At 43.4% G+C, this 26,819-nt stretch overlaps 3 protein-coding genes across 5 annotated transcripts in view; all 3 read right to left on the reverse strand.

Moving 5' to 3' along the window:
• LOC115648716 overlaps window positions 1-4,854 on the reverse strand; it is a 116,321-nt gene extending 111,467 nt beyond the window's left edge. Inside the window, exon 1 of the mRNA XM_030556726.1 lies at window positions 3,667-4,854. The gene's annotated coding sequence lies outside the window, so the exon portion shown is untranslated. The remainder of the gene's footprint in view (window positions 1-3,666) is intronic.
• PRR18 (proline rich 18) lies at window positions 3,981-7,712 on the reverse strand. Its single transcript, XM_030556727.1, has one exon. It carries the CDS (start codon window positions 5,605-5,607, stop codon window positions 4,888-4,890), a length of 720 nt encoding a protein of 239 aa, XP_030412587.1. The 5' UTR covers window positions 5,608-7,712; the 3' UTR covers window positions 3,981-4,887.
• Window positions 7,713-10,900: 3,188 nt separating this feature from the next.
• SFT2D1 (SFT2 domain containing 1) overlaps window positions 10,901-26,819 on the reverse strand; it is a 43,915-nt gene continuing 27,996 nt past the window's right edge. For 2 of the 3 annotated variants that reach the window (XM_030556731.1, XM_030556728.1), the window contains 5 exons: window positions 24,102-24,183; window positions 18,287-18,322; window positions 17,256-17,314; window positions 14,035-14,064; window positions 10,901-11,647 (listed from right to left, as the gene is read on the reverse strand). In XM_030556731.1, coding sequence (XP_030412591.1) covers window positions 11,608-11,647; window positions 14,035-14,064; window positions 17,256-17,314; window positions 18,287-18,322; window positions 24,102-24,183 — 247 coding nt within the window. In that variant the 3' untranslated portion in view covers window positions 10,901-11,607. Of the gene's footprint in view, window positions 11,648-11,681; window positions 12,237-14,034; window positions 14,065-17,255; window positions 17,315-18,286; window positions 18,323-24,101; window positions 24,184-26,819 lie in introns of those variants that run through there. The other variant, XM_030556730.1, reaches the window with a different exon arrangement.

Genomic DNA, 26,819 nt, shown 5'->3' on the forward strand with positions numbered 1-26,819 from the left:
TCAAGTCAACTCACAAAAAACAGAAAAATAATCACTAACCACAAATTGATGGATTTTGTTGTGAAACGGAAATCTTTACATAGGAAAGTGGTTTGCAAAAGATGTAGATGGAGAAGTGTCATTTTAGGCACATCCTGCCTGCACCAACAATTTAAACAGGTTTAAAGAGCTTGTTAACTTTTAACAGGTCCAGTGATGGATCAGTGATGCACAACAAGGAAATAGTATCACACTGTATTAACAGGAAATAAAATACTTGACACTTTTCTTCTTCAAAGCACTATAAACATTAAAGAATACTCACAACATTCCTAAGAAAAGTTCTCCTTTTTATAGATGGAAAACACAAAGTAACTGACCCAAAGCAAGACAGGGAGGCTCAGCATCCGGACCACTAGAAATGCTATTGGTATGTTCAATGGAAAAGTTGAATGAATGAAAACATTCTTGTGATGTCACTTTCTAGAGTTTACCTCACAAATGAGTACTGAGGTCTGGAGCTATATTAGCCAATTAGATGGCATACGCAAACATATGTATTGGCAGTGGCTTCAGCAGAGTTCAGGGAAAGCTACTGTACTTCTTTGAAGAGCCAACAAGATGATTGTAGCATATGAATATTTGTACTTTCTATCTGGCTCACAGGTGAATAACAGTTGCTGAACCTCTGCATCCATCTCACCTTTAGAATACTACTGTACAAAGGAAAATGTTACATTTCTGAAACCATTGGCTATAAAGATAGAGGCTTATGGACACATTTAGATGAACCTCAATGTTTGTTATCCTTCCAGTCAATAACACTTAATATTCGTTTCAAGTAAAGCTGATTTCTGCTTACTGTGCCCCTAAAAATTGAGAGGTACACAAACCAAATTCATGGGTTCAAACATCTGAGAAACTGGTAATCCTTAATATCTGGACTCAAATCTTAAGCCAGTGGTTCAGGCCCATCTCGAATTCAAAGGCAACTGGTGCACCAGCCCAAAATGCAGTTAAAGCTGGATACCTTTGCACAAATTAATTCTTCAGAAAAATGCTATTGACAATCTTCAAACTGGATATTTTCAGTCAGATTAGCAATTAGGGATAATAAATTCATTGATGCTTGAGTCTTTGGAATTTTGCTTCCTCACCTACCTCCAACAGCAAGTACTAGCCTTCAGGTGTTCCATATTTTCTCATGATGTAATATTCCCTTTAAATTCATTTCACTTGATGTCATATGGAATAAAATCATGCTACCAAGAGTTTATGCTGCTGTCAGGCATTCATGAGAGTTGAATTCTCACTTCACACTGAACTTAGCAAGTTCCAAATATACAAGTTTTTTTTTATACTTGACACTTTAAAAGTGATTGACTGTTCTTTGCGACTAGATGTAGTGATTAAATATATTTGTATATAAAAAGTACATTGCAGTTGTCTTTAGCCATAATAGTAATTTCCAACACAGACTAATGTGGTACAATTAATGATGCCAAACAGAAAAGAAAATCCAACTACAGCTTCAACTGTTGATGCATCTTTTTTTCACTGTGGCCATAAAAGGAATGTCTGAGACTGATCCAGTAGAAATCATAGTTGTGTAGTCAATTTCTATTTGCAAGGGCTGAATGGATTCAAAGTGCTAATATTCTTGCTGTACTGAAAATTAAACCAAACATCTATGGCAGAAGCATGTGCAATGCATTGTTTAAAAGATGTCAAGGAAATTTTAAGTGACAGTTACATTTCATACACAATATTACAAAGCAGCCTCTAAATTGATTTTTAACAACATTAAATTATTTGACTTATTTTCTCATGCACCAGATTTTTCTCTGGGCTTCTGAGCACAACTATTTCACATTTGCGATAGATTAGTGAATTAGTTTGACTATGGCCACCAGCACTCTGGTATTTAATTAGTAGAAATCCAGACATATAGGTTTTGTGGCTTATATTAGGAGAGTAAGAAAAGGCCCAACTTTCTGGAACAAAATCAAATTGCTATTTCAATAATAAAATATCATTTAAAAGGAAGCTAAAATACACCATCATTCTGAGCAATTTATCTGTAAAAATAAAGTCTCCTGGGAGTTTATCGCATTGCCAACATAGACAATTTTTTCTGCTCTGCTGCTTTAATGTCAGAGTAATCCACTGCATAAAAAGCTAAACCCAATTTGCATAAAAAGTGAATCTTTCCTAAAGTACCATGAAACATTTTACATCAAAGCAACATTTAGTTTTCAATTTCTAACACTAAGTAGTACTTTGCAGCATACTTGATAAATTCAAGTGAACATGTTCATACACGTTTAAACAAATTTATTTCTTATGAAAGGTTTGCCACAGCATCTTAAGTATTTACTTATGAATTTGCTAAGTTAGCGAATTATAGTATTGTGGTGGCAACAAGTAGCTGAGGAGACCCTTTAGTTATCAGCCTGTTTTCACACCCTTAACTTTATTTAAATATTTACTCCTTCAGAGGCGTTGCCAGCCCATTGGGGACCCTAAACAGGAATATTTTGGGTGCCCCCCAACACTAAAAAAGCAAATAGGGGGCCCCCTTTAGTGGCTCAGGGCCCTAAACAATTACTTAGTCTGCTTATGCCTACTGTCGGACTGTCCTTTCAACTGACATTTTTTACATTTCTTCCCAGCCTCAGTGATGGGGGAAATTTTTGGTTAAGTACTATTTTGCTGTGCATTTTTAAATTTTTGAATAGCATGGAGCAAAGAGAAAGGGTTCCCACCTCCACTAAAATATATTTAGCATGTATCAACTTCAAAATCTCATATTTTTCAATCAAGACAAGTGCCCTTAAACATGGCAGAAAGAGTTTAATTTAGACAATGTGATTATAAAGTGTCAGAACATTCATACACTGTTCATGCACAATGCCACTTTTTTCAAACTGTGCCCCCAGGTACGTGCTCCAGATATATATAACACATATGTAGAGCTACAGCTCTGCATGTTGAGTGCAAACCAGTTGAAGGGCTCATCTTAACCTGTTCTGTTCTGCACACTCCCTAAACCATGGCCAGCTATCCATCTCATTGAAGCCCCATCAAATTCACGGTCCATTTTGGTCAATTTCACAATCATAGCATTTTTTAAAATAGTATATATCATGATTTCAGGTATTTAAATCTGAAACATCACAGTGTAATTGTAGGGGTCCTGACCCAAAAAGGAGTTGGGGGGGTCACAGGGTTATTGTAGGGGAGGTGGTTGTACTGCTACCCTTACGTCTGTGCTGGTGCGGGTGCCGGTGCTGCCTTCAAAGCTGGGCAGCTGGAGAGCGGTGGCTGCTGGCTGGGATCCCAGCTCTGAAGGCCATGCCCTGCCAGCAGCAGCACAGAAGTAAGGGTGTCAATACCGTACCACACCACCCTTACTTCTGTGCTGCTGATGGCAGCAGCTCTGCATTCAGAGCTGGGCTCCCAGCCAGTAGCTACCGCTCTCCAGCTGCCCAGCTCTGAAGGCAGCACAGAAATATGGGTGGCAAGACTGTGACACCGCCCCCCCCCCCAAAAAAAAATCTTGAGACCCCACTCCAACTCCCTTTTGGGTCCAGACCGCCAATTTGTGAAATGCTGATCTCTCCCATGAAATCTGTATTTCATGGTCCGTGACGCGTTTTTCGTAGCTATGAATTTGGTAGGCCCTACCTGAAAGGGTTTTGGTTCCAATTCCTTAGCTTTTACATCTTCTGGACATTTTAGTCTAGAAAGGAAATTAAAATGATCCTAAATAAGCTGCACATTCTCTGCATATTATCAGCCCATATTTATCTTTGTGTAATCACTGCTTATCTTTCTCAATCCCACAAACTAAATACAATCAGATGACTGCAATAGATTAAGAAACAGCCCCATTCACAGTTACAAAGGTGCTGTTGGTGCAACACAAAAGGCTTTAATCGTTTATTCAAATAAATAAAAATGTTCACGTACAAATAGACAAAATCAATGTACCCTACCTCTATTTACAAAAGTAGTTTATTTTCAAAAGGAAATCAATACATTTATCCTTCAGTAACTGAACATTTTGTCTTGAGAGCCTGTATTGCGCAGCGTTTTTTTTGTTTTTTTTTTTGATTGACTGCCCTTTGTTGTTTAACACAAAGACACTTTTGTGATAGTTTCTGATAAAGGCTCTATAGTTTTAACAAGTTTCTCCCATTTTCCTCTCCCTACCCTAACCCACAGATCATAAACAATTCTTGCAAATGTCAGGAGTCAGCTTTTGCTACAAAAAACAGGGAAGTGAATATAGCAGATAAAGCACCTGTTGAATTACAGTAAATTAACTAGCTCAGAACGTTTGTCTCTGTTTCTGCTCATATCATATTTGATCACATTCAAACACCTCCACATGCAGGTTTTAACCTCCCCATCCTGTCCATCATCCGCTAGAAAGGCTGTCTCCTGATTTCAGATAAAAAGCATCCAGCAGCCCAGCCAATCAGGAGAAGCATCTATACAACACTGATTAGTCAGCCCCCCCTTTTTTCTCTCCCCACAAGATGTGGATGAAAATACACAGTGCATAGCAGCTATAAATACATTTTTTTTTCCCGTTTATGTAGGTCTGGAACAGCCGCCAGCCCCCACGGGGTCAAAGCGCAAGTCAGTTTCCTCAGACGGGGATAGCAGCAGGGCGGGTGGTTAAACCCGGCACCAAAACTCCGCTCTCTGTGGCTGAGTCTGGGGAGACGAGCACGTGAGGTGGCTGCGGAGCAGGATACGGTGCTGTCCAGCTTCCCGGGGGGGTTAATGCGGGAAAGGGGGCACATCACAGGGGGAGCCCCCCGGCTATTGCTGCGAGGAGGGGCGGGGGCTGAGCGCTCCCTGGGTGCGTGCGGCTGGGCGGGCAGGTGCCACCCAAGCTCAGAGGGCCCCCAGGTGGGGCAGGGTCTCCAGCTTGTCGGCCAGGTCCCGGCCGGCCGCGCTCTCCACCCCGCGCAGCCACTCGGTGCATTTGCGCACCAGCCCCTCGTCCGCCGCGGCCCCCGGCGCCGCCTCCTCCTCGTACTCCACGTCGTCGTAGCGGTGCCGCTCGTTCAGCAGCGAGATCTTCAGCAGGGCGCGCAGGTCCCCGGGGCTGGACCCCGGTCCGGCCCGGGCCCCCCTCCGCGCCGAGCCCCCCGCCGCCGGGGCCGCCTTGCTGCGGGAGCCCGGCAGGAGGCGCTCGGTGCCGGCGGAGGGGCTCGGCCGCCCCCGCTGCTTCTCCAGGCTGCGGCGCTGCAGCACCAGGGCAGCCTCGGGGGGCAGGCTGAGCGAGAAGTGCACAGCGGCCTCTCCAGCCCCCGCCTCCGGCCCCGCCGCCGCGCACAGGCTCTCGCAGGGGCGGCCGCGGGGCTGTGGCGGGGCCGGGGCCGGGGCGGGCCTCCGCGGCTGCTGCCTCTGCAGGGAGGCGCAGGGCCAGGAGCTCGGGAAGGGACCGGCTCGCTCCGGGGGCGCCACGCGCGGCTTCCTCAGCGGCTTCTCCTCGGCGGGCGGCGGCGGCGGCGCTGCCTTCCTGGGGGCCGCCGGCTTCCTGGGCAGCGCTCGGGGGGCGGCGGGGGTAGCGGCCGGGGCAGGGGGAGGCAGGATGGGCGGCAGGGACATGGTGGTACCTGCTGACCCCCTCTGCTCCTCACAGCGGCTCAGGGCAGATCGCACCCCGGGCAGGGCCGAGCATCCCCCGCGGACGGATCGGTCCCGACTGCAGCTCCATAGGAGAGCGCGACCGTGCTGGGACCGCCAGGCTCCGTCGCTGGCTCCCGATGAATGAGACAGACACGCAGCGGCCAGGCTAAGCGGGAGGCGGGGCCGAGGGGGCGGGGGAAGCACTCACGGGGGAAGGCTGTGCAGCCCGATCCCCCCCTTTGAGCAGTGACGGAAAGAAGGGACGTGATTTTTTTTAAAGTATTAAAATAAGAGGCAAGAGTGGCTGGGAGGAAGATGAGGCAGAGACATCAAAACACAACCCCCCGAACGTTCGCAAGCGCTGTAAGCACAGTTTGAGCACGACTATGGAATTTACATCTGTAAACTGCTAGGACACAATTTCAGGATGTATTTTAAAAAGGAGCGCTACGGCAATACTAACACTGTCCTACCGCAGCCCTTGCAGGGGGTCACTGCTGTTAACGTTTTAAAAAAGTCATTTAAAATATTTATTTCTATTGTAATAATTAGTTCCTAATAAACGATTAAAAAAGGAACATGGAGTACATTGTTTAAAGTTAGAAAAGGTAAATGCTTCCTTTATCTAGTCAGACAGTCACTTTCCCTTTTTGCTGTCCTCCACATGCTCTCCTCACCCTTGCAACAGCTATTTATAAATTTACCAGTTCATCTCTACTGAAGTGTTGTGAACTAGTCAATAGCTACTACTTCCTTTTTACATTCATAAGTACATTTAAAAAGACCTACAAGGGACATACATTTCTTCTGAAATAAGGTGGCACAGTGGAGGTTTCATTATATTTTCAGCCCCTTATCCTTCATTCACAGTCTCCTCACCCTAGCCACAAGCCTCTTCTAAACTCCCCCCTCCTTCCTAATCTCTTATCTTTGCCATCTGAGTAAGGCAGAAGAAGGGAGCTGCTGTTCTTCAGGATGGTCACTTAAGAGCTGCTGCATAGCTGTGACATCAAAAAGGCTCAAACAGGCAATCAAAATGAGGTTTTGGACACACACACACAAAACTCACCTCAGTTTTCATAACAAAGTATTTCTCATTTGAGTTAGCTTTCCCACGATAATTCGAATATTAAAGACCCATCCATTCAATTGGGTGGAAACAAGAGAAACCAATATATCCTCCCCTTATACTATGACTATGGGACGAGTTTTAAAAAGTTATGTCAAACAGCTTGCAAACATGAGGGATGGGGAGGATAGTGAAGTTATCAACAGTGATAAGAAAAGAGATAGCCTAGGAGGAAAAAATGAGAAGTTAGGTTAGTGAGAGGATTTGGTAGAACAGCTAGAAGAAGATATCAGTAAGACAGGCTGAGATGTAGTTCTCCATCCCAACCAGTCTTACATTAGTCTGCAGCAGAGAGCAATGGTTACATAACATTCACCAAGAGCATGGATGAGGTCACCCGGAGTGTAGAAAAGAAAAGTAGTCAGAGCAACAGTGGGAGATAATCAAAGTTATTCTTTCAAGTAGGCCAACAAAGTAGCTATATCCTATTGTTATAATAAGACAGTCCACAACAGCTAGTGACTGAATGTGAGCAACCACACCAGAGAAATATTTTGCAGGACGGTTTGCAAAGGGCAATCATATGGCTTAAAGACAATATTTCAGAACATGGTATTCTAACTGAGGGAAATGTGGGAAACAAGGACAATTATTAAAGCCAAATCAGATAAGATGTTAAAAGCAGGAGAGTAAGGATGACCCAGCTGTTAGGATACTAGCCTGGGATTCCCTGCTTCACCACAGATTTCCTGTGGGACTATCGACAAGTCACTTGCTCAACATGTGCCTCTATACCCCATACAATGAGGACAGTAGTACTTCCCTACCTCACAGGAGTGCTGGGAGGATAAATACAGTGGGGCTATGTAACTACTAAAATAAGGGATTGAATGTATGTTGATTTAATCAGCTGGAGATAAAGTACTACCATTCACAAGTGATTGGAGCAAAAACTGTAGTAGCTGGTTCTTAGAGAGGCCTTATTATAACATTAATTGAAGAATTTTTTAATATTCATTAGTGTACCTGAAATTTATAGACATATTTTAACTGTAGCACTGCAAGTTTCTTACTGTGTGGAGCTGAGTCCAGTTGTATATGCAGACAACTTGTCCAGTTATTGCATAGTGTCTGGAAATAAAGAAAGTAGCTGACATAGTGAGACTATGATAAGCAGTTATCCTACAGCTGCAGTTCCTGCCTGCATCAGTGGTTTTGATTTTAATTTCAGTTAATTAATGATAAAGTTTTCAGTTACATTTTCTGACTTTATGAAAATATTTGGAAAATATTTTGAGGAGGAAATGCTTGCACTTCACTTATAGAAAGGATGGATGCTGCTGTAACTGACAAAACATTTCTTGTAATAGAATGTGCATGGACTGTAACTTGAGTTCTCCAAAAGTAAGCTTTCTAGATAGTGATCTAATTAATAAGATACTCCAGACCAAGCAGTAATACTGATTAATGAAGACAATTAAAGTATGTAATGAGACAAAGTGAGTGGATCAGCAGCATTTGATTTCAGACTGTATGGTAATGACAACTGAAGTGTTTAATTGGAACTAGCATCTGTGAATAACACCTGTAGAATAGTTTTAGCCCAAAACTAGTTTCTTTTAACTTGTCAGTCAAATAGGAGGTCTTGTCTACCTTTTCCATATTTTTCTCATGGACCAAGCATGCTTTCTGCACAGATAGAATTATAAAACGGGCACTTAAAGTATCACTGAGAATTGAAGAGGCTAATGAAGACAAATACATATATCTGACATTTTTAGCCAAGTGTTCATTACCTCATTAATTCCATAATAGGATAACCTTTTGGGGAAACCTGATTTGGCAGCAATTTCAAAGAGAAAAGGTGATCAATGCTTGCCATCACCTACCTTACCCCTTTTTGATGCTCAAATTCCAAGCACAAGAATCCCAGGTTTAACACCAAGGCCTTCTCAGAGCCTGATTTACTCCCGATGCCTATCATGGCCTACAGCCAGAACAGCCTACTGCCTGAGAAAGCCTTGGCTTTGTAGGATGGCTCAGGCTCACCCTTGAGAAAGGCATGTTGATGTCAGTCACAGGGAAAAGGAAGGTGTCTCCAAAAATCATACAACTTCTATTGTTTTGGGAGAATAAAACCAATGTCTACCCATTGGAAGAGTTGACATCCCTGCTGCCAGAAACAACTGCTCAAAGTTGCGATCCTATGAAGCATATAAACAAAACCCCAGTGCTCATTTGTCCTTTAATTTCCATTTCAACTGACAGCAGGCATCCACAAGGTGTTCCATGAAATTCTTCCATGTCCGTCAATATCTGTACAATTGCTGCAGTCCAGGTGACCCATGGAAGTCACCAGCTGGAACTGCAATCAACACATTTATTAATACCCTACATCACTAACAAAGATGGGAAGGCCAGAGCAGTGAAAGGCCCTCTTGTGTCTTGTTTGCTAATGTCAACTGCCCTGTGTCCCAGCTAATCAACCCAACAACCTGTTGAAGGGACCAGGACTACCTAATGAGAGCCCTTCTCTTAGATATTCTGCCCCACTGGCTAACTGCTGCAACAGGACAACCCAGAAGGTATGTACCCCCTGCAATACCACACTGACAGGTAAAGCCAACATGCCTTAAACTGCTGATCAAACCATACCCATATTGCAGGATCTCTCCACCACATTTGATAAATTTCAGTGGAATGCTGCTGTCGTCTTACATACAGGGGTTTAGCATTAATCAATACAATGACTTCCTTGTCCTTCTGCCTGAAGGCAGAGGACTGCCTCCAGAGTCCTCACCTCTGAATCCTCTCCCCCAGCCCTATTCTATTTAACACCTATATGAAGCTGAGAAAAGAGAGATGCACATGCTAGTAAAATGTAGCCACCATGCTGTTTCCTTCACAGAAAATGCAAACACTATCTCCCAGCCATCCCACTGTCTAGGAGACAACATTCACATGAAGACTAGCTTGTTAAAGCTAAACCTGAAAGAGATGGAGGTACTGCTTGTGGAGAGAGGGAAATAAAGAACTTTCTACCATCATAACATCAGCCATCTAAGAAAGAGGTTGTCTGTAGCTTCAGGATCCTCATAGGACTTCTTTGCTCCTCAATGCCTAAATAGCTACAATTGGAAAAATATTTCCATCGAGGCTTGCCCCCAAAACACTGCTTTCACAGAAGCTAAGCAAAGTATATTCACAGAACTGGAAAGGACCTCAAGAGGTCATCTAGTCCAGTCCCCTGCACCCAAGGCAGGACAAGACCATCCCTGACAGGTGTTTGTCCAACCTGCTCTTAAAAATCCCCAGTGATGGAGATTCCACACACTCCCTCCTCCCAGGCAATTAATTCCAGTGCTTAACTACTCTGACAGTTAGAAAGTTTTTTCCTAATGTCCAACCCAAACCTCCCTTGAAGCAATGGGCTTAAATTGAAGCTTGAACTACCCTCAGAGATTAACAACAATTTTTCTCCCTCCTCCTTGTAACAGTCTTTTATGTACTTGAAAACTGTTACGTCCCCTTCTCAGTCTTCTCTTCTCCAAACTAAACAAACCCAATTTTTTCCAATCTTCCCTCATAGGTCATGTTTTCTAGACCTTTAATCATTTTTGTTGCTCTTCTCTGGACTCTCTCCAATTTGTCCACATCTTTTCTGAAATGTGGCACCCAGAACTGGACATAATACTCCAGATGAGGCCTAACTGGCGCAGAGTAGAGCGGCAGAATTTCTTCTCGTGTCTTGCTTACAATATTCCTGCTAATACATCCCAGAATGATGTTTGCTTTTTTTGCAAAAGTGTTAAACTGTTGATTCATGTTTAGCTTGTGATCCACTATGACCCCCAGATCCCCTTTCGCAGTACTCCTTTCTAGGCAGTCATTTCCCATTTTGTATGTGTGCAACTGATCCTTCCTAAGTGGAGTACTTTGTATTTGTCCTTATTGAGTGTCCTATTGAAATATTCCATTTAGTTATATATTCACTTCATGTACATTATACCACCAGGAGCATTTCTTTCAAAAATGCATAAAAAATTAAGATGTTTTAAAGTCACTTGTGTATTCTGAGACAGTTTGAGTTACGGACATGTACCAAACACAATTATTTTTAGTCTGACAGATAGGAAAGGGGGTCGCAAGAGAGATTTGAGGTAATAACTGGAAGTGTGTTGACTAATTTCAAAGTGAAATATATATATTGCAAGCATGTTTTAATTTTCCTCCCTATGTGGCTCAAGTCTAAAAATTACATAGTCTAGATACTTACAATAATTCATTTATTTTGTAATCATTGATTTATATATTATCCATAAGCCATTTTAATCAAATATATTTTAAGTTTCAAAGTGAAAAAACTGGTGCTTAAAATGTAAGCATAACAAAACTGAGCAAGCTTTTACCAGACCTCTCATGTTCACACCAAACTTCCTCCATACTGCCCACGTACAAACATTTCAAAGCAGCCCTACCAGCTATAATTAACTAAAAAAATTTATAATAAAATGACAAAATCCTGATCTTTGAGGAATGCATAGAGTGAACAAATAGTAATAGCACATAATATGTAAAAGTTTCATATAAAAGGTTCTCATATTACCCAGAATCCTGAATTGTCATTAAACTGTGTTAACAGAACCTGAGTCAAACAGTTTTAAGATTACATTGCACAAAGTGTTAAACCTATTCTAGTTTCCAAATGGTTCAGACACTGCTTACCTGGCTCATATTTAAACTTGGTTCTGCTAAAATGATTTAATCACCAGCGTGCAAAAGGCAAGGAAAATACGAACACTGTCACCAGGTGTTGTTTCAGGAGTGGAAGTTGATAATTTTTCTGAGCAAACTTCACAAAAAATATAAAGTTGGCTTTTTTAAAAGATGTTGAATAGTTTTTGTTTAGTCTAACTCAGGCAGGACGTGAAGCATTTAATCACAGCATCCCTTAAAAAAACAAAAAACATTTTTAAACACTTTTCTTTTCTCTTTTTTTTTTTTTCCTAAACACACACAGACCACATTCAGGTCACTAATATTTTTCAGACTACACAATATTGAGTTACATTACCCAAAATTAGTTATAAAATACACAAATTGAATGATGCACTATTTTGGATGACAAAATGAAAATTTTAATTACTTGTCAGATGCAGAATTCTGATAATTTATTAAACTCTGTGGAGAGATTGAAAGATCTGAAGGGGCATTGCTTCCCTATTGAGCATTTTGTAAATTAGTTTGTATACTGTTCCGTTTGGATTAGTCTGAATTTGTTCAGCCTCATTTATTTTCCCAAAACTTAATTTGCTATTCAGTAAAATTTTTGTACTTGGCTGTTAGCCACTTGGAAAATTCAGGGACTCCCCATATTCTTGAGTTTAAGTGAAATAAGTTATTTCTGTATGCCCCAACACAGCTGTCCTATAATTAAGATTTATATAATAAAACGGAGTTCTAAAAATAAGGCAAATCACAGTCTTCTGGAAGTGAACAAGCCTCCTTGGGGTATCTTTGGTGCTACCATTTTTTTTTTCTGTAAATTAAAAACACGTGAATACTTTAGATAAGTTACACAATACCATTTCCTGGCACCATGTAATAAGTCAGCCAACTATTTGCATAAGACAGAACGTATGAAACTCAACTTGTGGTGGCATTTTATACTAGCAAATACTTCAGTTACCTGAAAAAGAATTAGGCTAGTATAGTATTTAAATAACCTATCAAAAATCATAGGGTTCTTTGTTTTTATTACATAGCACTTATTTGCTTCAGTTCAATTGTTCAGATAATATAACTCATGTTTTATCAGATCAGCATTCAAACAAGAGAAAGAAGGCCAGGTACCAATGGTTGTTAGTATCTTTGAGCATTCTAAAACAGTAGTATGAATTAAACTGATTTGAACAAAAATAAGCCTATAGAAAGTGAGACATGATTGCCGGAAATGTAGAAATTTAGAATGCTAGTAATCGGACTGGGGAAGTTGGATGTGTCAAAATGAAGGTGACATTTTATAGTATTTAAATATGAATTATTTCACTGCTTTGCAACTATCTTGAAGACAGTCTTATTAGAATTAATGAGATCACCTACTGCTATAATTAATTTTATATTACGGTTTAATTCTGCCACACCAAAGAATCTACAGCATAGAATTTTGTGGCTTATGTTAGGTTTTATTGGAATATTATAGAAAAGCAGTGAAAAAATACAAGATGAAAGGAGAGGTACTATGAAAAATTTAGCAAGGCAGGATATATTTATAGGAGCAGTCAATGTAAAAAAAAATCAGAATGAAGTGTTTTTAATAGTGTTGTTAAAAGAGCAAATTGCACTATAGTTTCTCTCTAATCTTTCAATTAAACTAAAAAAAATTTTACTTGTGCATTTGACGGCACTGTGTGTAGTGCCAGTTTCCCCTGGGCACGTGGGTCTTTCATGAAGGAATAACTGGGGGTGGGGGCGAGAGAAGAGAGAGGATTTTAAAAAACAGGAAAAGGCAAAGCCACAAACACTGGCAGGTGATTCAAAAACAAAGTTACTAACAAACTATTTAATTTTTTTAAACTGACTAGATTTCAAGTTCATTGTGTCCATTAAAGCTACCAAATATTGTCAAATGTATATGAAACTTTATGTAGGAAATATCCTTAACTATGCAGTGTTGTAGCATATTATAACAATTATTTTGGTGATTAGAACTAGAGAAAATGCTACAATGCTTTAACAAGTAAATTGCTGGGTATCATCTGCACCCATCTTAAACTTCAGAACAGGCATTGGTTATGGTAGACTTGGCAGAATTAAATGTTTTATTTTTTGTAATTTTGACCTGTAATCTAACTGTTTAAGCATTTTTTTATTTTTATTGATTTAAATGTTCACAGCTGCAGAAAATTATTGGAGTTCTGACAATTTTTTAATGATAGAAGCTGAGATTCAAAAAGTTCAACTGTTAACACACAAACTCATCACCTGCCAAAACACACAAAATAAGTATCCTTAAAAATCACACTCTAGTAAATTCTTACTCTATCTGTACATTTTGATGGAAATATTTTCTCATCTATGCATATCCGATGACGTCAATGTTTACAGACATACCAATAAAAATCTAAACCTTCCAAGCCTACTTATGGTACAACTGTTAATCCAAACAATTATCCTCCAAATACTAAAAAAAATTAAGACTGAGTATATTATATTTGGCTTTTCAAAATTAGTAAGTTAAAAGATGTGATTTTCAAGAAAATTATACTTTCGGAAAAAAATTATAGAACAGGTTAACTTTTATTTTTATAAAATGAGGGCAATTAAGGGAGACTCACCTTGCAAAAGGAATATATGAGAGACTATACCTGAAAAAGGAGAGAAACAATAGTTAAAATTTGAAATGTTTCATTTGTTTTCTACATATCAATTTGCTATTTTAGTCCAGAATTAACAAAAGCAGACTGCTATAATAAACCCTGTAACAGGATTACATATCCAAATTATATCCACTTGAAAATAAAAGGGGCTCTGCAAGAACTAAGTGTACTGCCAAGAGATTCTGGTATCCTTTTTTCTTCCACTGAACACGAATTCCACTACAAAATGGAATATGGAGATTTATCATCACTTTAGGATTCTTAACTTTGGTTCCCAAAGACTGATTATTGAACTATGAAACCTACAATTCTCTCAGAAATCAAGATAGCAAAGACATCATTGCCTAGTTTGACTAGAACAGAAGTAGTTTATGCAAATATGTACCTGGTGGTGTGTATAGTGCAAACACACACAGTTGTAGAGTAAGACTACTTTATGGAATTTTGCTCTTATACCAAAATGTCCTGGCTTCCCTGAAGTGGTGGTTAGACCGGGCCTCAGGTTAGGGTTAGATCAGAGGTGGGCAAACTATAGCCCGTGGGCCATATCAGGCCCACAGGCCCCTCCTGCCTGGCCCCTGAGCTCTTGGCCCAGGAGAATAGCCCCCAGTACCTCCCATACTGCCTCCCCCACCCCCGCAGCTTCAGCACGCCACATAGGGTGACCAGACAGCAAATGTGAAAAATTGGGACAAGGGGTGAGGGAGGGGTAATAGGAGCCTATATAAGAAAAAGACTCAAAAATCGGAACATCTGGTCCCCCTAATGCCACGCCGCCGGCGCAATGCTCTGGGCTGCCAGGCAGTGCAGCTGCAGACAGGGGCGGCTCTATGTATTTTGCTGCCCCAAGCATGGCAGTCAGACAGCTTTTGGCGGCATGCCTGCGGCCGGTCTACTGGTAACGCGGATTTGGCAGCATGCCTGCAGGAGGTCCACCAGTCACGCGCCTTCGGCACACCCGCCGCCAAATTTCCGCCGAAGCCTTGGGACTGGCTGATGCCCGGAGCCACGGCCTGTCCCAGTGCTCTGGGCGGTGTGGCAGTAATGTCACCAGTCACTGGTGCTCTGTGGTAAGGGGGCAGGGAGCAGGAGGGGTTGGATAGAGGGCAGAGGAGTTCAGGGTGGTGGTGAGCAGGTGGAGGTGTGGATAGGGGTCAGAAGGCAGGGAATGTGTGTGTGTGTGTGTGTGTGTGTGTGCGCACGCGCGGGGTCAAGAATGAGAGGGAGGGTTGGATGGGGCAGCAGGGGGCAGTCAGGGGTGGAGGGTCCAAGGGGGCCAACAGGGAATGGGGGGGTTGGATGGGGCAGGAGTCACAAGGGGGGGGCCTGTCAGGGGGCGAGAAGAGTGTGTGTGTGGGTCAGATAGTAGGTGGGGACCGGGCCAGGCCTGGCCGGGTTTTTTTTTTTTTTTTTTTTTTTTTTTTTGGAGGGGGGGGAGACAGCCTCCCCTAACCAGCCCTCCATATAATTTTGTAAACCCGAAGTGGCCCTCAGGCAGAAAGCTTGCCCGCCTCTGGGTTAGACCCCAACCACTGCTTCAGGGAAGCAAGGACTGACACTGGGATGGTGAGATGGAATCCAGACGGTGCCTGCTCAGAGAGGAGACTGATGTTAGCCACATCTGAAGCTATCTGAGGTGCAGGGGCACATGCCATGCCACGCATGTACATGCTGCCATGTGATCTAGTAGACATAGATGCACCTGGGCTGCTGTCAGTGGATGTGCCAACACTTGGGCAGTTAAGTCCATCATGGCTTTGAACTGGACATGAACAAGCACTCTCCTGCTTGTCCAGATCAGATACTGGGATGGATTTGGTATCAGAAGACTTTAACTTTTAGTTTTAGTTATAGGTCCCTAACCGCCAGTCTCCAAATACCTGTTATTTACTTGGGTCCAGTGCAACATTAAATGGCCTCCATATCAAAAACTGTCAGAGTTGGCCCGCTTCAGCCCAACTCCTAGACATTTAGCCTACTTCAGAATTCTCCCTCCTTCCCATGAGAGGGGACATATGGGTAGATCTGAAAGCCATCTCTATCTGCAGGAACTTATTGTCTCCCCTATTTCCTCCAGGCTAAAATGGTTTACCAGTTAGCTCAGAGTTTTCTTCTGTTTATCTCTGGGAACTGGCCATTTTGAGCCCCATCCTCGCACTGGACACCAAGGGTGCCAGCAAATAGCTTACCCATAAATCCAAATCCACTGCCCAATAACTGCCCACCCCCCTTGGTTGGGAGAACTTAGAGGTTGGACCACACATTGTCCAGTGTGTGATAAATGTGCCCATCTTCCCTATTCCAAATACAAGAACACCATACCTGATTTCCTTCTATTAAAATCACTAGTGCCCAGATTCACACAGGAATCTGCATTTCTAAGTCCCAATTTTTGGCACCAATGGGATTCACAACCCTCACCCCATCCCTGCCTTGCACCTAAGCTTCTGCTGTAAAAAGTCCTTAGTTGCTTAAGTTTATGCCCCTGAGCACATGCACTGCCGCCTTGCTCTAACTATCCAGATGCCTATTCCCAGTGTGATCCACAAAGCCAGCAAAAATAGGCATTTATCTGACTCTCTCATCCGTGGGGCCCAATCCGGTATGTATGTTCAGAGCATGCCTACCACATCGGTCCCCAGGCAAAATCCTGTCAGAGGAAGAGGAGTAGGTGGTTGTACCTTCTTTAACTTTTAGACCAGTGCTTAGAAGGCTCATTTGGGATGTGGGAGACCTGGATTCAATTCCCCCACCTGATGGGAAGAAGAGACTTGAACAGGGTTTTTTCCCCACTTCTCAAGAGAGTGCCCTAACCACTGCACTATAGGATATTCTCCTAACTGAAGCTGGTGCACTTCAAACAGTCATTACAGCAAGGCGACTGGACCTTAGGTGGGCACCCTACCCATCAGGATAGAGAGTCACTCACTCACTCACGCTCAGACCCAGTGAATTAAGGATCACATTTTTACACATCTAAAGCTAATCAGACATTTTTCTGCAAGATAATTTGAGCAAAATCCTGCCAAGCTGCACATACGCAATTCAATTTAGAGCAGTATGCGACTTGTGGGCAGAATTTGGCCCTATCTTTTTTCATAGGTACCTCTTAATTACTTGTCAAGGTTATGTGGCAAGTGATAAACAACTCAAGATAAATTTTTTAAAAAGCGCCTTACCAGGTCATTGCTAAGAATTGGAGTATGCAGAATAGCAAGGCCAAACCTCTCTTACCCCACTAAAACGAAAGAAACACTGCAGATTAAAATTGATTTGTACAAAATAATTTAATTTAGTAACTAGAAGTACTAGCCTATTCAATCCAGTTCACTCCAAAACCTTAGCTGATCCATGATGGTCAATCTTAGTTATGAAGGTCTAGGAGATTAAACAGATCTCCTTCTCCTTTGCAGTAACTATAATCAATTGTTAAAATATCATTCCAATTGAAGAGAGCTACTTAACATCTTTGCAACTTAAGTCTTCCCTTGTTCTGAAACTCTTCAGAATGAAGAATTCCAACTACTATATCTTTCATATTCACTATCCATATTTGATCTGTGCAACATTACAGTGTATGTTCTTTTCAGATACATATTTACCTTCACCCTTGTATTGATACTTGAATTACAAAAGCATAGAACTGAGGCAGCTGAAGATGCTGTTATACAAAAGTTTATCATTTCTGTTTTCCTTTACTCATTTTTAGATCTTATGTTCTGAAAATCCTTTCCCACAATAAACAGTTGTAACCGTGCTCTTACTCTGTAGCCAAGATGCTCAATGCCATCCATCAACTAAATGCAATTCAAACACTAATGTTGCACACTTCCATTAAAAGTGGAATTTTTAAAAATAATTCATAAGAACATAAAAATGGCCCTACTGGGTCAGATCAAAGGTCCATATAGCCCAGTATCCTGTCTTCTGTCAGTGGCTATTGCCAGGTGCCCCAGAGGGAACCAACAGAACAGGTAATCATCAAGTGATCCAACCCGTCGCTCATTCCCAGCTTCTGGCAAATAGAGGCTAGGGACACCATTCCTGCCCAAGGTCACCTATCCCTCTGACTTCATTGAACTTTATAGATCCAGTCCCTGAACTGCTCTTAAACATTAGATGAACCACAGAGTGTTACCACAGCCAAAAACCTAGTCTAGCCAGCTTGCTCTTAAAAGGGACAAAAAGAATTTGAGTTAACATCACTTACCCAGAATACAGCACACAGAGTGCATATCAAACACAACTGAGGAAAAAGAAAAAATCAATATGTATAATGTGCAAATATCCAGTCAAGCAAACAGTTGGTGTGTGATCTCAATAAATCAGCATTTTCAAATGCACCATCTGTAATAAGGAAATCCATAGGCTTTTCTATAGTATGGACAGTCTGAATTTAATCCTGAGAATTAACCATAAACAGCACAACTGTGAATCTAGAATTCACAATATCCATCTTCTGACAAGACAGGCACTAGCATTATGATGGACAATCCACTGTTAAAAACATCCATTCACAATTATTGTATTTGGCAAATACAGACTTGGTTTCTGCCAATGTTTTTGTCTTCCAGTAATAGTGAAAAGAGGCCCACTAGGGAGCAGCTGTTTTGTATTCAATAAAAAAAGCTCAGATGAAACTTTATTCAAGCTACTCATGTGGCTCTTTGTTATTTCCTATTAGTTGCCAGTTTGCATTTTAATAGGACAAAGGAGGGATGCCAAGTATATTTAGCTTCAGTATCTTGCAATATGTTATTCCAAACAGCATAAAGGCCTTATTTATGAACAGAGTAATTTGTTTTTCTAATTAAAATCCCAAGAGATTTACAATTGTAAGTACAGTGTAGTTAATTGAAAAGTAAGATTTCCCTTCAGGGCAGAGCATGGGCCATGAAGAGCCTAAAGTACCTTGCTAGAAATACTGTCACTCTCTATAATTCATAGTTTTTCCTGCATGTTTTATACACATTTATGCTTTCCAACTACCCTTTCTTCATGATACATCTTTCCTTGGTGTAACATTACAACTACATGGTTTATAATCCCAGATTAGTCTCAGAATTTATCAAGTATAAAATGCAGAAATATACAGTTAACCATTGCCTTGAGTTCCTCATCCAACTAAATTTCCCCTTATCTGGTTTCTGTCCTCTGCACTCCACTGAAACTGTGCTCAAAGTTTTTAAGAGCTTGTCTATGTGAATATTTGCTTCCCAGCAAACTGGAGTGTAAACTGACCCCAGAGCCATCCCTTGGTAGGGTGAATCAATGCAACTGCTCCAGGCCCTGTGCTTTGGGGGCCCCCTGCGTTTCAGTGTGCATCTGTAGCGCGGGATCAAGTGCCGACTTTTCAAACTGCCGAGGGGTACTAGACCCCAGGCACTTCCCCAGGCCCTGCCCCCGCTTCACTCTTTCTCCCAAGGCCCCATCTCCCCCCTTTCCAGAGCACGCTACATCCCTACTCCTCCTCCCTCCTTCTCAGCCTCCCTGAACACCATGAAACAGCTGTTCGCAGCGAGCGGGAGGCATGGGGAGGGAGGGGGAGGTGCTGATCCATGGGGCAGCTAGCACCCAGAGTCAGCACCTATAGCCTGGCCCAGGGGAGTGGGGTTGGGGTGCAGGGGGCACTAGGACGGTGTAGGCTTCCTTCAGCAGAAGTTACTGTGCCTGCTCCATTTGGGTGAGTATGCTCAGTACAACCCTCGATAGGAAATTCTGCCAGGGAGCTGTTTGTGTCACTTCACCAGCCCAGGCAGGGGGAGAGCATCCCGGCTGATCTGTCCTGTAGAGACAGCCCTGACTGACCCCATACTAGTCTGCTGCATACTAAGTATCCATGTAAGCCATACTGCCATGCACTAACAGTTCCCTAAAGCACTTTATTCTACTCCCGTTTAAAAACGGGATAGATTAAAGTTAACTGGGGAACTTCTGGTGCACGGCAGCAGGGTTCACAGAGACACTTAGTGTATGGCAGACTAGTATGGGGTAGATTTGTATCCTATCTTGCAGCAAATTAAATGTTCATGTAGACAAGCCCTATGTGACCTCTATGGAACAAATAATGTTTAAGTAGTCAAGGTGATGACTGCAATGTTTCTATTTTCCGCACTTCTTTTGTCCCATTTTAATTTCTTTGGGACAAAAGACTATCTTCCTGTGCAAATGTTCAATGCAGAGCACATTGAGAGCTACTGCAACATAAACAACATTAAAAAAATACATTAAAATAACTAAGGTTGCAAAGTCTAGCATTCAAAAGTTAGGAAATTCCAGAATTAAGGTGATCTGTGCAGCCTTAATTTGGTCCGTGTGCATATGCATGATGACAATCTAATTACATGATCACATGCTTTTTCCCTCTACAGGAACTCTCTCTCATTCGGTGTACACAATTGATTTTGCTCACTTAAAAGAGCAGGTATTAAATCTTTTGTTTTAACTTCATAGTTCAGTGCGTGGCCCCAGGCCTTATTTACTGCACTTTTCTTATTCTGCTCTGAAGACAGAATTATTAATTTCCTCATGGGCCTTTCTATGGTATTCATCATTATACAGAGCGCTTCACAAATATTAATGAATTGATTTTCACAAAACCTTGTGAGATGGTTGGGTATTATCCCCATATTACAGTTGTGGAACTGAGGCACAGATCAGTTAAGGTCCAAAGTAGCCACTAATTTTGGGTGCCCAATCTGAGACACCTAGGACCTGTTTTTTCAGAGTCTTAGCATTAGATAGCACTTTACGTTCAAAACATAGTTCCCACTGACTTCAGTTGCAGCTGAAGTGCTCAGCATTTCTGCAAATCAGACCTTAGGACAGGGGGGCCAACCTAAGCCTGAGAAGGAGCCAGAATTTACCAATGTACATTGCCAAAGAGCCACAGTAATATGTCAGCAGCCCACTATCAGCTCCCCCCAGCCCCGTGCCTCCCACCCACTGGCAGCCCCACCGATCAGCACTTCCCCCTCCCTCCCTCCCTCCCGATCAGCTGTTTCCATGGCATGCAGGAGGCTGGGGTATGGCCCCTGACAGAGCCAGGGGTTGAGCAGAAAGCACCCCCCTTCACATTGGAAAGTTGGCGCCTGTAGCTCCAGCCCTGGAGTTGGTGTCTATACAAGGAGCCACATATTAACTTCTGAAGAGCCACATGTGGCTCCAGAGCCACAGGTTGGCCTCCCCTGCCTTAGGGTTTTAAGTCAGGCCACCAGAAGACTCGATCAGCACCCATGCCAGAAAGGGTTATTTTTTAAGTCACCAGCCCAGCATCACAGAGAAACTCTGTGGCAGAGGCAGGGACAGAACCTAGAGATGACCAGAAACTGGAATTCCCATTCCATTGGGAGTGGGAACCCTCTTTTCCCCAAACATTTTCAGAAAAAATTGCATTTAAAAATGTAACAACTGAAATTTCCTGTAGACTGGGAATTCTGATATTTTGTTTCAACTGTTTTTAAACTAGATTTCGTTTTGACCTTTTTGAAGTGTCCGAGGCTCCCCAAGCTGCCCAGGCCCTAGCAGCTCACCAGGGCAGGGAACCAGACAGCTCGGGCAGACAGACATCCCAGACTGCCAAGGAGCTGGGAACTATTTTCCCCTGGAAAAATTTGATATAGCAAAAACAGTGAATTTTCCATCAGAATATCATTGACAAAGTCCTCAACCAGCTCTAATATAATCCAATTCTCTAGGGCTGCCTTAAGCATTAACCATGAGGCCATCCTTTTCCTTCCTTGGGTTTTCTGACTCATTCACTACACACCTTCCAACTGCTGCTATAAATAAAGTATGGGTCTTACAGACAACAGCATCCTTTACTATACAACCCTGCTTCAGCCCCAGAGCAAGTCACCTTGTGCGATGAATGAGACACAGGTAAGGAGCAAAATAACAGTATGATCATGTATTTCAAGACTGAACAGTGCATATATGCCAGGGCAGTGGTTCTCAAAATGTTAGCACCCTGAAGACCCCCATTTTGATTTAAAATTTTTCAGGGACCCCCAAGTCCCCCTGCTCAGCCCTAACCCACCCCCTTTCCAGGCTTTGCCCCTGTCCTGCTCCTTCTCCAAGGCCCCACCCCTGCTCACTCCATCCCCCATTCCTCCCATCACTCCCTCTTTACCACCCTCACTCACTTTCACCAGACTGGGGCAGGGGGTTGGGGTGCAGGAAGGGTGTGGCCTCTGGGAAGGAGTTTGGGTGTAGGCTCTGGGCTGGGGCAGATGGTTGGGTGAGGGAGAGGTGCAGCACTTACCTCGGGATGCTCATATTTCAAAAGCAACTGGCACATCCCTCTGGCTGTGGCTCCTAGGTGGGTGGAGGGACAGGGGTCTCCGCATGCTACTCCTACACACAGGCAGTGCCCCGGCAGCTCCAATTGGCCAGGAACTGCAGTCAATGGGAGCTGCAGAGTTGGCACTCGAGGCGGGTGCAGCGTGTACAGACCTCCTTCCCCCACCTCCCTCTGCCCCAGGGGCTGGACATGCCTGCTGCTTCCAGGAGTGGCAGGAAGCCAAGACAGGTAAGCCTGTTCCCCAGCATGCTGGAGGCATGCCTGTAAGGGAGGGGGGGGAAAGAGTTTCTCAGTGGGGCCAAAGGACCCCCAGGGGTCTGTGGACCACAGCTTGAGAAACACTGTGCTAAGGAACTGATCTAAGATTACACAGCAACCTTAATTCTGGCATTTCCTAACTTCTGAGTGCTTGACTTTGCAACTGTTTTGTGTGTGTACACTTTCTTGGGTTTTTAAAAAAAGCAAACAGAAAAAACAAATTCCATCATGTGGCATCATATTTACACCCATATGGGTCATAAACAGGATTGGAACCTTTAGTTCTAATACACAGACTTTACCACTTGTGCTGGTAGGTTGTTATCCACTATGTGGACCAACAGACTGAAGGGGGGGAGAAGAGAAGAGGGAGGGATAGATGAGACTGCCAGTGAGTATTACAGATATTTGCTGACAGTAGAAGAATGGTGAGACTCCAAGTTCCATTCCAGGTGCTGGAGGGAAGTGTGCTCTAGCTGGTCCCTGGAAGCTTAGCCCCTTCTGCCCAGTGCCCTCCAACCTGTCCCAGTCCTGTCTCTTCCCCACCCTGGCTTTTCAATCCCAGTTCCACTCTCCCCACCCAGCCATTGCCAGGTCCATCCCCCACTCCAACCCACCACAGCTCCTTGTCCCAATCTTTTTGCCCAGCCAGACCCAATTCTTCTCCTATATCCTGACTCATCATCAGATATGTTTCCCATCACCCTGAGGTGTGGCTTTTATCCCTGTTCCATTACATCAGGCAGCTCCCTCCTTTATGCTTTCTGAGCCTAGCAGAGGGTACTGAGAGCATAGGAGCATCTCCCTTCATAGTTCCAGTGCCTTGTAGAGCCTGGGCTGCCGCAGCTCAGACCTATAAATGCAGAAAAATTTCTGCTCAGCCCCAGGCTGAATTTAGTTATGATGCTCTAGCAAGTCTCCAATGATCACAAGCACTGTGAGATTTCTCAAAGGTTTATAACCAGGCCCAATTTTTTTTGGGGGGGCATGGGGTAGGGGAGAAGCAGGGATGGCAAAAGGCACACCCTGACACAAAGGAAACCTAGCAAATTTCAGGTATCTGCTCCAATCGATGAAGGAACTAAAGCCTTTCAAAGGAAAAATCAGATTTTTTTTTTTTTAAAACATGAGACGAAGAAACAAAAAAAATTATGCTTTTCCTAGCCTCCGTCTCAAACAGCTGAACTGTTTTAGGTGAAGTTTTCAGCCTGAGGTTCATAACTGGCATGGAAAATTTCAGCCAAAATGATTAAAGTTTGGCAAAATTTATGAGCAACTGAAAATAGAATCTTATAATGAGAAATGTCAGGCAATATTAAAAGATAGTGTTACCAGTCCAGTACATAATAATCCAATAAAAACAATTGCCTGGATGCACATAGTTCTTCCTGGCCAAAGCCTCAAATTTGCTTCCCTCCCCGTCCCCCACCAGTAAGATTTAAAAAAATTAGTAAATGTAGTTTACCAGCATAACAATTGTAGCAATTAACCTTGTTGGCTCAAACATTTTTTTCAGCTGCTTCACAGGCCCCATCAAGAAACACGTACTAATGAAATAAGGAAGAAACAGTAAGTCACATCCAAATAATCTTTGCAAGGTATCAAAATAGGTAATTTATAGAGCCATCCAATATTTAATCTAGAGAAAGGCACCACAGTTCAACAACAGCTACTGATAGGGTCAAAGATTAATACTCTTTATATATTTGTCCTGGGAATCAGCCTACATGTGTATCTGCTCCCCATTTCCTTCCAAATATTCCTAGATATATCAAAGGGACACTAGTTTGAGTCTAGTCTATCTAGGACTATCTCAAAATGAAATTCACCAGAATTGAAGAAACCTGGAGGATTCTAAGTAGGAAGATTTTCAGGATGAGTATGACCAGCGCTAAACCTGTACAGAACTTACATTTTCATTTAAAAATAATATAGTTTCTCGCCCTAACAGTTGCAAAAAATCTCAAACCTCAACTGAGCTGCCAGGCAGTGAAAGTATATGCTGCTATTACCCAGTCAAACCTGCAGGGCAACACCATTCTTTGTGCCTGAGCTCATCACCAGATCAAGTAGAGGAACAGCTGCAGCAGCCTTTGCTGAATCCTCCAGCCTTCCTCTACCCTGTGCCTAAAACTGAAAGGGAATGAAGGTTAGTTAGCAGCTCTTCTGAACTTCTCTGCCAGACAACATGAGGAAGGAGCAGACCTGGCCTAGGGAGCAGAACAGGGTCAGAATAATCCTGTTCTGCCACTCTGCAGCTGGACTCAGCCTTCTTCTTCTAGATATAGGCAGGAAACAGAAGATATCCAAGATCTTTCTTCTCCAGAGGGGCCAAAATTTCATCTGCTTCAATAGCCTCTCTCTAAACAAGGGTGGTGTTAGAACAGAATGCCCTACCCCACCCTGGAAAATTAGGTCATGGGACTTTATGTTGAGTTGCCACGAAAAGTAGTGAGGTATCTGCTATCCACAGAAGACATGAGATCTGAAATAGAGGTACTGAAGGCTGCATGAAGAGGCGCTGCATGAAGATACTACTGAGATTTAATGGGAGCAAAGAGGAGAGCCGATGAAAGAAGGAAAAAAAACCTGAAGAACTGGTGGGAAGAGAACTGATGAGGTGGGGTGAATGGCAAATAGAGTGGTGTCAGAGTTGAGAGTGACTCAGGATGTCTAAGCAAACAGCATGGGGTGTTTGTGATGAACAGGCATGGTGACTGATGTGAGCATATATCCAGAGATAGGAGAATGAATCTAGGGACCATGATGGAGCAAGAGATAAGCAAATGACAAACTCTTCTACCTATGTACGAGTCCTAGGCAATATAGGTAACACATTAGGCATTAGTCTAAAACGGGGGTGGGCAAATTTCTTGGCCCGAGGGCCACATTGGGGTTTTGCAACTGTATAGAGGACCGGGAAGGGAAGGCTGTGCCTCCCCAAACAGCCTGGCCTCCGCCACCTCCCACTTCCCACCCTGACTGCTGCCCTCAGAACTCCCAACCATCCAACCCCCCCCCTCCTTGTCCCCCAACTGCCCCCTCCCAGGACCCCTGCCCCCTATTAAACCCCCCTGCTCCCTGTCCTCTGACTGCCCACCCCCATCCACACCCCCAACCTCTGACAGCCCCCCCCCAGGACTCCCACCCCCTATCCAACCTCCCTCTGCCCCTCATCTCCTGACCACTTCCTCCTGGGACCCCCAGCCCCTGACTGCCCCCCAGGACTACCCGCCCCCTTACCAGCAGCAGGAGCTTGCAGCCGCGACACCTGGCCAGAGCCAGCTGCACTCCCCACACTGCCCACCAGAAGCTGGGGGCCAGAGCACAGCCTGCGCAGCGGTGTGGCTGCAGGGGAGGCGGGACAGTGGGGAAGGGGCCAGGGACTAGGCTCCCTGGTCAGGAGCTTGGAGGCCGGGCAGGACGGTCCCGCGGGCCAGATGTGGCCTGCGGGCTGTAGTTTGCCCATGTTTAGTCTAAAAGGTATGAAGACCTGATATATGCTCTTAATCACCCCGACCCCTACCATATTGTATCCCAAAAGACTCAGTTCTTCCTCACACCCCTGTATAGAAGGCCAGAGAGAGGCGGTAAGATGCTGCAGACTTGTGCATTACCAATATGCAGATGAAACAACTATACCCCTCCTTTGTCATCAGTGCAGTCTCTGTCACTACCAGCATATCTTAATGCTTGGAAGAAGTCAGCTGAAACTCAACTCAGAAAAAACTGAAGTGATCTTAGCAGAAGGAGAAGGGAGTAGAAAAACAGTAACATTTGCCAACACTATCATCAACTTCAGATAAAGGCATCAGATTGCAAGAAGGGGATAACATGCTTCAGAGTCGTACTCATCCCTATGTCTGGACACAAATTGATATAACGGGGAGCAATGCATTCTTTCCGCTTTCCACAACTATTTGGACCCTCTCCTATCAGATAGCACTGCAATATGCCTTTGTTTCTTTCAGGTTACACTACTGCAGCTCTACCCGAGGATGACAACTGACAAAAGAGAGGGCTGAAGATGGTGGCAGCACACAGTAGTGAGCCTCAGAAGTCAAATGCAAACCCATCATCATGCTTCACAAACTCTACACCTGAAGCAAATGGGGAGCCAAATTAAATATTCTACTCAGCAAAACCACAAGCTTGCAATCTGGCTACTATTTCAAATGGCCTT

This window comes from Gopherus evgoodei, chromosome 3 (assembly GCF_007399415.2).
Source record: "Gopherus evgoodei ecotype Sinaloan lineage chromosome 3, rGopEvg1_v1.p, whole genome shotgun sequence".
NCBI lineage: Eukaryota > Metazoa > Chordata > Testudines > Testudinidae > Gopherus > Gopherus evgoodei.